At 36.7% G+C, this 13326-nt stretch overlaps 1 protein-coding gene across 1 annotated transcript in view; it reads right to left on the reverse strand.

Annotated features, from left to right (window-relative positions):
• Positions 1 to 13326, reverse strand: part of COL11A1 (collagen type XI alpha 1 chain) — a 167430-nt gene that overhangs the window by 89350 nt on the left and 64754 nt on the right. The window contains exons 15-24 of the mRNA XM_026853967.1: positions 11886 to 11969; positions 11582 to 11638; positions 7615 to 7668; positions 6204 to 6257; positions 6037 to 6090; positions 5389 to 5442; positions 2104 to 2157; positions 1947 to 1991; positions 466 to 519; positions 334 to 378 (exon numbers count right to left, since the gene is read on the reverse strand). Coding sequence (XP_026709768.1) covers positions 334 to 378; positions 466 to 519; positions 1947 to 1991; positions 2104 to 2157; positions 5389 to 5442; positions 6037 to 6090; positions 6204 to 6257; positions 7615 to 7668; positions 11582 to 11638; positions 11886 to 11969 — 555 coding nt within the window. The remainder of the gene's footprint in view (positions 1 to 333; positions 379 to 465; positions 520 to 1946; positions 1992 to 2103; positions 2158 to 5388; positions 5443 to 6036; positions 6091 to 6203; positions 6258 to 7614; positions 7669 to 11581; positions 11639 to 11885; positions 11970 to 13326) is intronic.

A 13326-nucleotide genomic window follows, 5' to 3' on the forward strand; every position in this document is an offset into this window, starting at 1 on the left:
ACCAGCTTTCTATCCAGTATGATATTTTTTCATGCTAATGAATATTATGGCCTTTAATAGAAAATTTGTCTGTCTTTAATAGAGAATAACAGCCCACACATAGGACCTTAGCACTGGAGTCCATAGTACTAAAGGAGCTTGAGAGAAAGCATGGTTAGGCCCTTTGGCTATAGTCTAAGTAATAGGAGGCTTCTCTTTTCTATGTGAAATCATCATGAAACTGAGTATGACAGAAAAGTTTCATTAAATGGAAGGCATAGTGGCTGGGACAAGAGAATGTGGAAAGGATTCTTATAATCCACTCCCTTTTCAGTTCCCAGCTTACTTACTCACCATGTTTCCTTTTGGGCCTGAAGGTCCATCAACACCTGCAATGCCCTACAACAAACAACATAAATATAAGCAACTTTCAGTGGACTTCCATTTTTTTCTGGACATTGTGAATACAAAACAGTTCATACGTACTGGTTGTCCAGGGGGACCAGGTGTACCTCTGGGGCCCAGTAATCCCCGTGGACCCTGTAAAAGAACAAACACTTATTAACACCTGCATGATTTTTTCTGAACAGAGAGGCCCAGAAGCAGGACTGAGCAAGGAATGTCATAAGGAATAGGAAGGATATGGGGAAGGCAGCATGGGAGTTGAAGGAGAAAGACAGGCAGACAGACAGATGGAAAGAAAGACAGACAGAAGGAGGGAAGGAGGGAAGGAGGGAAGGAAGGAAGGAAGGAAGGAAGGAAGGAAGGAAGGAAGGAAGGAAGGAAAAAATACACGGATAACAGATTCTCCTGAAGGCCACCATATGTCTGAACAGGATGTCAGTGGCAGGGCAAGCTTTTAGCTAGCTACTGTATGATCATTTCAGAGAAAGATAGGAAATAACTAGTTATATTTCTTGGTGCAGAACATTGTACAGCATCTTCCACTAAAGTTTCAGCTGTGTCTTGGCCTGAAGATCTGTCCTGAATAGTAGCATATATGTTTGTATTCATGTCCTTAGAAAACATGATGGTCTGCAACATTCTATACTACTATTCTAAATGTATAACAGTGCTTTTATCTGTAGTAGAGACCCAATAAATAATTTTAAATTACTAATAATTTTATTATAATAAATGCAAGGCAATCTGTAAATCAAAATCAGATCTGTTCTTCCTACCGCTAAAAAATTTCACAAAAGACATAGGACTATTCTCCTAATTAAGATTTGGTCTATAACATCTTTTGGCTTTATACTATGTAAATGAATATTAGTTTTCATCATTAGTGTCATCAATCCTGTCATGTTGCTAAAGTAGGCAGGACTGAGTCTCCAATCTCCTCATGTATGATATAGTCACAACTCACTAACACCAACTCTGTCACATCTTCTTCCTACTTTGTGAGTAGGCAGCAGTATTTAGGGTAAAATTCCCATTTTTGAGCCATGATTTCTTGCCTGCAATGCAGAACTCTGCTCTGCAGTGACAGCACCTGCAGAATTGCAACTGACAACGGTTGAAATTCTGTGTGTGAAACAAGTGTAAAAATACACAATGAAGCACAGCAGTGAGAAAAAAAGGGAAGAAGCTGGGCCTTATTTTCTAATAAGTAGATGTTTGGAAAACATTTTCAAAGCAATGGGGGCTTGGTTATATTGTCATGTATCAAAGACTTCAGTGATTGATTTTACACAATAGGATAAGAAATAGCATTTGTGATTCTGGAAGTTCTGTATACTTGGCTGGATATATCCATGACTTAAATCTAATCCTGTAAGTAGCACTTCACCCCTAACAAAACTGTTCATTTGTTTGCTTTTCATCCAGAATCAGTATTCTCTCTATATACACACATGCAGTAATTTTTATACTTGTAATTCAGAACAGTTCCAGAGGAAGAAAAAAAAAAATTAAAGTGACTTTTGTTTGTAACAGAAACAGAAGAATAAGAAAGCACTGCTTACAGCTTCACCTGGGAGACCTCTTGGTCCAACCTCCCCATCTTCTCCCTGGTTTTTATCAAAGGGAATAGAAGTTTTAGAAAAAAAGAACACGTATCATGACCACATTCCCATTACATGAGGATTCACTCTAGATTTTGCTGTGTAAATGGAAACTTACTCTTGATCCATCTTCACCAGGTAAGCCAGGAGGTCCCTGTGGGCCACGGTCTCCCTGTAGAATAAGGAATGTCATTAAAATAATACATCTGTTGTTGGAAACAATAACCGATGGGAAAGGAAATGAAACCAAATGTGTTAGCTGAAGTCTGATGTGTCAAAACATGTCTCGACACAATGACACAAATCCATGGGTTATAGTACTCAGTAAAGTCTTTTATTACATTAGTATAAAAACAAATGAACAAGATTGAAACAATGAAGTATTTGTGTTTGTAAAATTTCACTCTGCAACTACTCTTGGCCTCAGAACATACACAAAATACTGCTACAAAAGGCAGTGTTACCCACATTTTCCTTTGTCTCACTGGCACCTTCCCCCTCCCCCTATGCAATGTATTACTGCCAGTAAAATAAGGCATGTACATAGGTCAGAAGTTAATAAACCAATTGCTGTGCCCTGGAATATACATAGTGAAGTTCACTAACCACCTTTCAGAACCACGCTCCCTGGCACCAGTCAGTGAGAGCCTTGGGACTGATTTGTCTGAGGCTTTGGAAGGCAGCCAGACTTCCACACTTCCCCTCAGAGGTTGGGGCTTTTCAAGTCTATATATGCAGAGCCTCAGTAGATTCTGGATTATACTTTAAAGATTTATTTTTCTTTCCCCATTTGTAAAGAGAACTAGTGTGCTACATAGCTGAAACACCACTGACTGACCTCTTTTGGGCAGTGGGTTTTTAGACTGTGACTTCCTTCTGGCATTGGACAACAACCAAGTATTCATGCTGTTTTCCTTAATTTTATCAGTGTCTCCAAAGAGCCTGACCATTGCTGTGGATCTTAGCAGAGGTATATGGAGTCACTCTTTAGTGGCTCCGTTTTTCACCCTTTCAAACTTTCCTAGGGAATTTTATGTAACTTGCTGTCTTACCCCAGAGCTATCTAATATTAGGGATGTCAGGATTTTATTCTACTGCCTTTTTGTCCTCTATAAGTAAGTTGGAGTCAGCATGGGAAAGAAAATGAAATTCTAAGATTTGCACTTTCATACCCATAAGATGAATTAATACAGCAGTTTCTACATTTTGCTAAGTTTTGGAACTACTCAATGTGCTTTTCTGGTAAAGCATGTGTTTTTCTACAAGCTAAATGACACTCATGAAAGATGCCACATGAGACACATGATCTGTGCTCTGGCTTCCAATTAATATCCATATGAAGACTGACCTAAGCTTTCAAATATTGAAACAGTTCATCCCCTCAAGGGCTACCTTCCTTGTCTTGCAATCACATGACACTTAAGAGTTAGATTAGGAGCTTGCATTCAGCGTCCTGGTATTGTCATTCAGTAAGAACAAAACTTCCCTTCATTATCAGCCTTCTCAAGTTCTTCAATTCCCCAGTTCTTTCCTTCAAATGTTCTGTTAAAGATGGAATTTTTTTCCTTAGACCTTCTCTTCTAGTCTATGGTGTCTTGCTTTTATACTGGAGAAGGTTATGCATCTAGTAAATCTAAATAAGAAAAGTTAAAGTCATAGATATTGAGGCTAAAAGGCTAAAAGTCTGATCTCCCCTGCACTGGAAGTCAGAGAATCTCATCCAGTAACTCCTGTCTAACAACTTGTGTTTGATAGAGGCATAACCTCAGAGAGACATCTAAAGTACAACTCATAGTTCAAATTAATTCTAAAAGTAAACCTAAATCTTCTGCTCTAAAGTTACATATTTTCAACACCAATTCTCTCACAGGTGAGACATAACTACAACAGAAAAAGCGTTTCTCGTGTCTTTCCCTCTGTGCTCTTTATTGAAAGCCAAGGAGAACTGAATATTTGCACTACATGCTGTCAGTATATACAAAGTTGAAGAGCTACAGCTATCTGATCTGGCTTTGAATTGAGCTGCTTTCAGAAAAATAGCAGTTTGTACTTTTACAGAACATTTCCATAGAAACACGAGAATGCAGTGATTTTTAAATAGTGGGATGAATTAAATGATGAAAATAAGTCATTATTTTCATTACTATTTTGCAAATTTCAACCCAAACATCTTCTATGGGTTTTTTTTGTTTGTTTTGTTTTGTTTTGTTTTGTTTAGGAAATACGAAACAAATTGCAAAAAAAATAATTTCTTTATGACTTGGAAGGTCTCATAGACAGACAATTCTAGTATTCCAGGTTGGAAAACAGACAAATTCCCTGACTGAACCAATTTCTGATAAGCCTGTGGAGTGAAGTAGTGGCAAGACCTTAATGTCTATCCCCCTCTGCTGGTCACCTGCTGATCAAGCTGGATTTCAACTATGATGCACTGATTGCTTTACATTCTCTAAGTAAAAGGGGATGATAAAAGAGGGTGAACACATTTCTGTATGATCTTCTCCCATTGCACACAGAACTCAAAAGATGCTATTACGAAGAACTACATTATGGGCCAGTAGCCAAGGCAGCTGAGATTTTTCTGGGAAGTGCAGCAGCTGTGCTAACCTACTGAAGGGTGAGAGTTATAAACATTCTTTGGTCATCAAGCTTTAGCACTTATGGGAATGGTTCTGCAGACATTCCCACTCACTGTTTCTTTTATGGTGTGCTGCACTTACCAGGACAACAGTCAGGGAGGTATATTCAGTAGAGTATGTTGTTACTAACATCTATATCACAGGTATAATTTAAAGCAGAAATCCCCTGCTGTGATTATTTCTATACTTTGTAGGGAAAGATGCAGTCTCCTCCTATAGACTGGTATGACACAAGGGCAACTACATTAACTATTTTAAATATTACTTCAAGTTTTCCTAACTTATCTGACCTGACTCTGATCTTTCTTTAAACTTCAGTTGTTGGAATAAGCCTCACTAAACAATTCGCTTTGCAATTCAAATATTCAGATGCATTTTTTGAGAAAGCTTCTCAGCAGGCTAAAATTTGTCATGGTTCTGATACAGAAACTTCCTGCTAATTTCCTTTTCCTATTACTGTTTCCTTTAACAATCACTTTAAATCCAACTAAGAAAAATTAGAGCAAAACCTAGCTGAAGATAAGAATTCTGAAAATATATTTAAATCCTTGAGATATATCTATATGAATCACTATTGACTGATATTACTAAATTGTTTCATGAGGAATACATTACCTGACAATATACATATTATTCTGTAGTGTGAAAAGTTGACATTCTTTTTTAACTTTTTCAATAGTCCTTAGTGCTATTCTTAATGAATAGTGCATTATTTTTGTGACAGTATTAATTTGTTGTTGTATAAATATACATATTTTTCTTACCCTGTTACCTTTGTCACCAGGGAGACCAGGAAGACCATCAAATCCTCTGTCACCCTAGGAAAGAAGAAATCACGGCTTTAGTGAATGGCTACTACATTCTGTATTATGCTGAATGAATTGTGCCTTCCCTCTAAACGTTAATTTCTACCTTTGGTTATATGTACACTTTTGTTACTGAATGAAACACATGGAGGGGAGCACACAGATCAAAACTCACAAGATCTTCTTCTATGCACTAAAGCAAGAGAAGATGCCACACTAACTTTTTCACTGTGCTTTAATTATGCTATTTATAAAAAGAAGTCTACATTGAAATGGAAAGCTCGATTCTAGCTGCACTTTACAGCTGCAAAACTAACTTTACTATTCCCGATACTCTGTAACTAGAAACTGACTCAGAAGGATAGGAATCAACTCCCAAGAATCAAGTTACTTCAAGGTCAGACTACTAGCCATTACCCTTAATTACCATATTTTAAATGGATGATTCATTCTCAGGTCTTGCATCTGACCAGCTATCTGAAACCACAGTATTTTCTTTTGAGAGAAGAATTTTGGGTTAGCCTGGAAGAAACTGTGGTACCTACATAAAATCTGTCTAGCCTGTTCCAAGACTGAAATAAAGTCTCAGGTCTCATTATTATTTACCTTTGCACCAGGTTCTCCTGGCATTCCTCTAGCACCATCAGCTCCAGGACGTCCCTGCAAAAACCCAAAGGGGCAAACATTTGAAAAAGCAGTGGAATCAGTTAATATTCAAATATATTTAACTAGAACTATTTACCCTAAGCTGGATTGATCCATACACTACCTACCCTTTTGCCAGCTTTTCCACTTGGACCAGGGGCACCTTGAACACCACGAGGACCCTGGAATTTAAAGAGTGTAATTCTTAGAATCACATTCACATCAGCAAACAGCTAGTTAAACATCTCACCTCAAGAACAAGATAAGATTTTTTTTATACACAAAGCTGCATTTTTTTTTCGAGGAGATGGATTCTGGTTTCCAAATTCCCACTAGTTTTAATAGGATATAGGTATCCAAACTGGCCTTAGCACTACCAATTTTAACACTAGTTTTCATGAGATGGCAGTATACATAGAGCATAATTGGGACTTTTAACATGAAAGCTTTTTACATTCCTTTCATGGCTTTGAAGATACCAGTCCTGTGGTTTGAAAACCCTCTTCCTCTCATGCCAAAATTATTTTAGTCACATAGTAATTATTTCATGAAAACTAAAGAGGGTTTTTTTTTCAGATCCCTAACTCATTGGTTATGCTGGTAAACAGCTCACATGCTGTCTTAGCTTTACACAGTACAGTTTTAACTAGAGGGAGACAAAATTACCCCAGACTGAAAAACCTAATTCCACTTTTCAAACATATGTTAACTTTCATTGACAACTGTGTGGGCATGTTTCTGTGTAAGCTTTCTCATTGCCCATCTAAATGCATCTTCTTCAGGTGAAAATAGCAATGGTAAGGACTAGCCATCCAAAAATAATGAATAGGAAGAGAAAAAATACTAAAAATATAAGTAAGAAAACTGGAAGATGGACAAACTGTTCAGAGTGCCTTTTTGTTTTATTGTTTTATTTTTCTTTGAAAATATCATGGTGGAGTTTTAAGACAGGCACTTAAGAATGCAGCAAATCCACTTGAGATCTGGCAAAATCATTGTTTCAGAGACTCCTACCATGATTTCTTTAAGAACCCCCCTATTACTCTTAGGTTTAAGCTGAAAGATTTCAGTGTGTTTCAGTGCTCTTTAACATCACTGAACAGGAGCTGATGTAATAGTAAGCTGAGAATAAAAGTGGGCACTGATTCCTAAAGACTTATTCTCGTTATCTTTCTTGAAAATACCCTGTTTAATAACCAACTAAAATCAGCCTCTCTCACCTTCTAAGATCTGATAAGATCAGAGCCCAAGGTCATACAATTGCACACTGAGATATGACTATTTAACAGAGAAGAGACTGAAGTGACAGTGTTAAAACAAGTTTTCAAATGATGACACTACATGTGATAATTGCTCCTTGTTATATAAGCATTGTTACTTTCATATTTCAAAATGAACAGTTGAGCTATTGCATCTAATTAGTATAGTATTATAAAAGTTGTTTTTCTTCAATTGTATGTGGAAAGTATATAACTGATTGACTTCTTCTATATGATATTAGTACATTCTCCTAAAGATAAACAGACAATATTATTGTACCTGGGGACCTGGCTCACCACTTTCACCCTTAGCACCTGCTGCTCCAGGTCCACCCTTGATGAAAAAAGGAAAACATTGATTAAATATACAGAAAACTCTTTAAATCAAAAAGTTTCTTTCTGTTGCTGTACATTAATTATAAGGAGAAAAAACAAAAAAATCCCCTATACATTAGGAGGTGTGATTTCACCATTTGAATCTGCAGATGCACCCTGATATATGATTGTCTAGACACTGGGCCTAACTGAATCAAAAATCTTTCTATTACCAAAGAAAACTCCCATCAATATGAATGGGAACATATTTTAACTCTTTGTTCTATAATAATATTTAAGAGCTAAATATAAGTACAGTAACAATATAAGTAATGCAAACAGAAATGCATCTGCCGTAGGGAAGGCAACAGAAATGAAAGCCACCTCTTCTTACCTTTATCTATTTCTGTGTTGTACAGAAAATAACAGAGATTCAGAGTTCAATTGAAAGATCACTACAATCAATGAAAAGTACACTGCGTAATCTTGTCATTAACTTCAGTGATGTTTTAATTTTAGTGCATCTGGCCCTGAAGAAGTGGAAAATCTACATAACTGCATCTCTTTACTATCATTAAATGATGATACAGATTTTCAGAGTAAGTTTTACTCATAAACAGACCTAAACCAGATCTTCATCCAGGGCAAGATCATCCAGAGTAAGATACTGTACATGGAATCTGGGGCAGAACTAGTCAAAGGAAGTTTGTGTTTTCTTAATAGTGGTCTCACAAAACCAGACAAGACAAACAGAACAAAAAATCTCAACATGCTCAGAGAAGGAACATACTGGACTTTCCTATTATAGGTAAAAGAATTTTTGCATTTCTGACCTCTGAAACAGGTCATGTCCAAACGTATGTGTTTAATATGAAACTAATCTTGAAGACCTTGGAAAACTGATAATCCTCCTACATGCAACACAGTGACCATTCAAAGAAAGACGTGGTCTCATGGCTTGGCTTAGTGTCTAAGTCTAGCATCCTGGAGTGGGAAGATTCCCACTGACCTCGCAGGTATTGAATCAAGTCCTAAGCAAATTGAAAATCAGATCCTGGGCTGGTACTGGCAATGGAGAGAACAGTGGCTTTGCTAGGTGGTGATTGTCTGTTTGGGTTTCCCTGATGCAAGCTCTGCTTTTAATGAATATAACTGATTACATCTATGATCTGTAGGAAGAAATTTAATTCGTATGCTATGTGAATTAAGCATGTGAATTCCAGACTCAGTTGAAACTAGACTGGGGCTTTCACACTGCTATGTTTAAGACTTTTAATAACTGATATGTTTCTAAGTGTATCTTACTGGATACTACATTAATTTAACAAGATACAATTCATATTAAAAGCTCCAGCTATTTAATTCTTAAAATAAACTGAGCATACAAACAATTGACAGACTAAGAATCTGTAGCTGCTTTTGGAAATGTAGGCCAAAAATGTTGCCAGATCAAAGAGTTGGATTTCTAGAGCCTCCTGGTGGCTTAAAAATAAAACAAAATTCATTAAGACTTTTAAAACACGAAAGCATGAGTACAAAGCCAGGTTATACCTCAGCTAAAGGTATACAACCCACTGCCAATATTATACCAGTCTTTACAAATCAATTCCTTGCTTACAGCAGTTATACAGTTATTTTGTCTGTATAGACTGAATGTTATCCTGCAGGTCTTTTGATTTAAATACACTGCTGGAAATAGTGTATTAGTTTGTTAAATAGACTTGACATGTTTGACTATATGAAAGTATTGCATACCTAATATGATCAGTCAGGAGTCTGTAAGCCGAATTCTACTCCAGAAAAAATAATAGTCTTGTACAGGTCTGCTTAAAAATATGTCAGATCCAGTGATGTCAGTTTCTGGGGACCAGAAGTGAGATTCCAATGGTATATTTAGCTAAAATTTACCTGAAAACAGTAAATTTCACCTCGGTAAATGGACTAGGTTCATGAGACTGGCCAGTTTAGAGCATAGCTAAATCTGAAACAGATGTTTGATGCTATTGGAAGGTGAGGCAAAGAACTACCAAGCCAACTGAGAATACAACTCACAACAGTTTTAGTATCACATAGCTTTCAAGAGTCACTGAAGATAATGTTGAACTGCTAGGATCAGGGAAGAACATGATCCAGAATATTTCTTATGCTCCCTAAAATATTTTTTCAATAGTATGTAATTATCTTATGTCCCTCTGGGTTTTCTCTGTTAATGAAAGTGGTCACTGGAGGGAATAACAGTGAGACCCCCCGAGGCAACCTTTCAGTTGCATTGTGCTGCTACAATTATACACAATGAGATGAACAGTAACCTGGTCAGTATTTTCTGTCATAATAGTAGGATGCTACACTCATGTTTGTCCATCTGCCTCTCCTGCTTTCAAACTAACAGACACTGTACATTAAGGAGGGTGAGGATGAGCAGGAAAAAAGATGAGGTTGGAAAGGATGGACTTGATTGTTACTACGGATTGTTGCTGAAGCATCACATTAAAGAATGAAAGAAACACAAAAGAAGGCAAAGAAACTGTATTTCTTATACTACAGTCTCACCACTTCTAAGTTACGACCACAGCTCCACAACTGGGATGAGTGGAAAGAAACTACTTCAGAAGAAAATGCTATTGCATTCTCAGGCAAGGAGAAATCCAGGTGGCCTCCAGGAACTTCTATTGGTGTCTTCTAGGTATGCTGCTATAGTTGTGACTGGCATATCTCTGCAATCACTTTTTCATCACACAAAAAAACCAATAGGAACTTGCTCCATCCTTTTCTCTTGGTTACCCAGGGAACACTTGTTTTCATTTCTCAATAGCACAATTGTATTCTTGTCTGTGTTTTAGAACTAGATGCTTGCCTGATCTAATAAAAAATGCTAACATTGCAGTTTGTGTCCATCACCATAATGATAATATAAAAATTACATCGGACATAGTTCAAAATTTAAGAGGTCAAATATGGATGGTTCACTAAGTGTAGAAGAGAATTTAACTTCACATCAGAGGATAAATACAATCACCTGAGAGAAAGTTAGAAAAGTCTAGTCTTCTACAAAGCTTATGATCTTGGCTGCAGGATTTGTTATTTTATATCATGGTACAGATGCTCTATAATAACCTTTTGAAAGATGGTAAATGCTAAATTATGACATTTAGTGGACTATCGAGTCTGAAAAGTATCAATTTCCTAAAAGAGGAAATTGCAGTTGCAAGATTGATCAGGTGGTTTTGGCTTGCTGAACTTCCTACCTGGTTTTATTCTTTCATTGTATTGTCCTTTTAAAGTGTTTGTAGGGATTACAGAGGCAAACCTATTTGTGAACAAGAAGTTGGTTTGCATGTCATAAGAAAAACTGTGTTCTTCCATGTGTAGACTTCATACAAGTATTAAGCTTTTTTAACATCCACAAGGCCATTTCTTAGATCATTCAGTATTAGTAGTCAAGCCAAATTTAGGGATGAAGTAAAAAAGTAAAATTCTCCTAGAAATCTGTATGGCTTTTACTTGCTTATAGGAATGCCTTTTAAGAACTTTCAGGATTCATCTTAAATAGTGAGCCAAGGTCATTCTGCACACTCTTGCTTTAGCATCTCCTTCTGCAGCGATTCATATTTACCACAAGAAATTTTATAAATATTATTTCATAGATGACAGACTGTAGAGGCTTATGTATCTATTTATGTAAAACTATTCATTAGTTTTGTAAGTTTACCAGTGTGCTATATCCAAACACCCCAAAATCTACAATAAAAACTGATCTAGTATTTAGGTTGCATTGCAGATCTTGAATAAGAATACAAACTATGGCTTTAATTATATCAGTTTCTTTTCAAATAAAATAAGAACAAATACAGAGGTGTAGGCAAGACCAGAATGAAATCCATGGACTGGCACTACTGTGTTCTTAAACCTGTACCTCTGTTTCATTTACATACCACAGGACCTGGTCTTCCAGTGAGTCCCATGGGACCAGGTGGACCTCTCATAGCAATCTGAGAAAAAAAACCAGAAAAAATCATCAGGTATCAAGAAAAGTCTTCGAGCCAGCATACAAATTCTATATTAATACAATTTCATAATGTTTTATCAAATAGACCCCATCATTGTCTCAGTTGTCAATACTACTGTGATGAGACGATGCTTGGAGCTCTTTACTTCACAGCCTGCATGATACAAAACAGATTTCTTTCTGGAGCTGTACCCTTGTGGCAGTTTTGTTTGCAGGCTCCTTGTGCTCACCCTAGCTTGCTGAAGAATGGCTTGTGCTTGAGCTTCCTGAGCTGAGATGGTAGGGCCCTTCTCACCATCTCCTCCAAAACGGAACTGCAAGTATCAAAACAAGAAAAGGATTCAGAATTTATCAAATTAAAACCATACTTGTTATTTGCTGCAACTGTGTAAACCACTTCAAAGATACAGGGTCTCAGTCTTTAGTTCATTCCACTAACATCAGAAGACTGCTGCATCGAGACCACTGGATCCAGCATGAATATTAAGTCATTGGTAATAGTTTAGAACTGGAGTGCAAATCTAATCCCTTATGAGCAACATTTTCTTGATGTCATAGAATTTTGCTTTTCATTTTGCTTGCTTATTTATTAAAAAAAAAAAAAAAAAAGGCCAAAATATACTGACTGCAAAACCTCCTTAAAAATATATATCAAAATTAATTAATTCTCTGTGCATTGGTAGCTACTCAGAGAAAAATGCAATTGAATTTAAGACAGATTTCAATTTGAAAAATGTTTGGTATCTAAAATGAAACAGTTGTATGTCACTTCTGATAATTTCAAAATAAATTACAGAATAACATTCCAGTACTCATTCCTGCACTCCTGAGCTGTTATTGCTCACGAAACTGCTAGCAGGAGCTTTGCAAATGTTGCAGAGACACTAAGCTGCAACAAGAAGCACAGCTTTCCAGAGGTATGGTATAAACACACGGGATATCAGGGCCATGAATCTTTCATTGCCCACAACAGTTTGTCTATGCCCAGAGTTGGCATTTTTTTCTGCAGTCATATTATTATCAGAATCAAAGGATATATTTTTTAAAGTGATTGAAAACTTACTGCTTTAAGCCCCCACAGATAAGCACCTGACTTTGTCTAAAATCACAAAAGAACTACCAAGCTTTCTATCATTTGAAAGGAGACCAGGTGGATTGTAGGGATCACATAATGCGGAATCAACCACATTTTAAAAATATTGTTCCAAGCAAAAATGCCTAAATTAATTGTCTTGCATCCATTGAAAAGGTGAACCCATTTTGATTAATTCAAGCCCCACACATGATGATGAAGAGCCACACATCCCACAAAAGGTGTCTCACACATGTTACTTGGTGTTTTGAATGTATTTCTGACAAGACAGTCTGCCACTGCTAGATTCAATTCCACTTGTTTACTCCTTTATACCAGGATGGCTCTCAAGCTAGTAAGCAGGTCATCTGTTATAAAAGGATAGTGGCTTCTCAGTGGGGTTTATAAATGTGGAAAAGAAGTTTGATGGTGATTAAACTTCTAGACTGGAATTTGGGAAACCTGAAGCCAATTTCTTCTTTCCTGAGAAATTTCTGGTTTGACTAGGTAAATCACTTGTGGTGAGACTTACTAACATGTAAAAATAAAGCTAGTGAGAATTTCAAAAGTGACTGATAGGTTAAGTCCACATTTACTAT

Source organism: Athene cunicularia, assembly GCF_003259725.1.
Source record: "Athene cunicularia isolate RWA chromosome 8 unlocalized genomic scaffold, athCun1 chr8_part1, whole genome shotgun sequence".
NCBI classification, from domain to species: domain Eukaryota; kingdom Metazoa; phylum Chordata; class Aves; order Strigiformes; family Strigidae; genus Athene; species Athene cunicularia.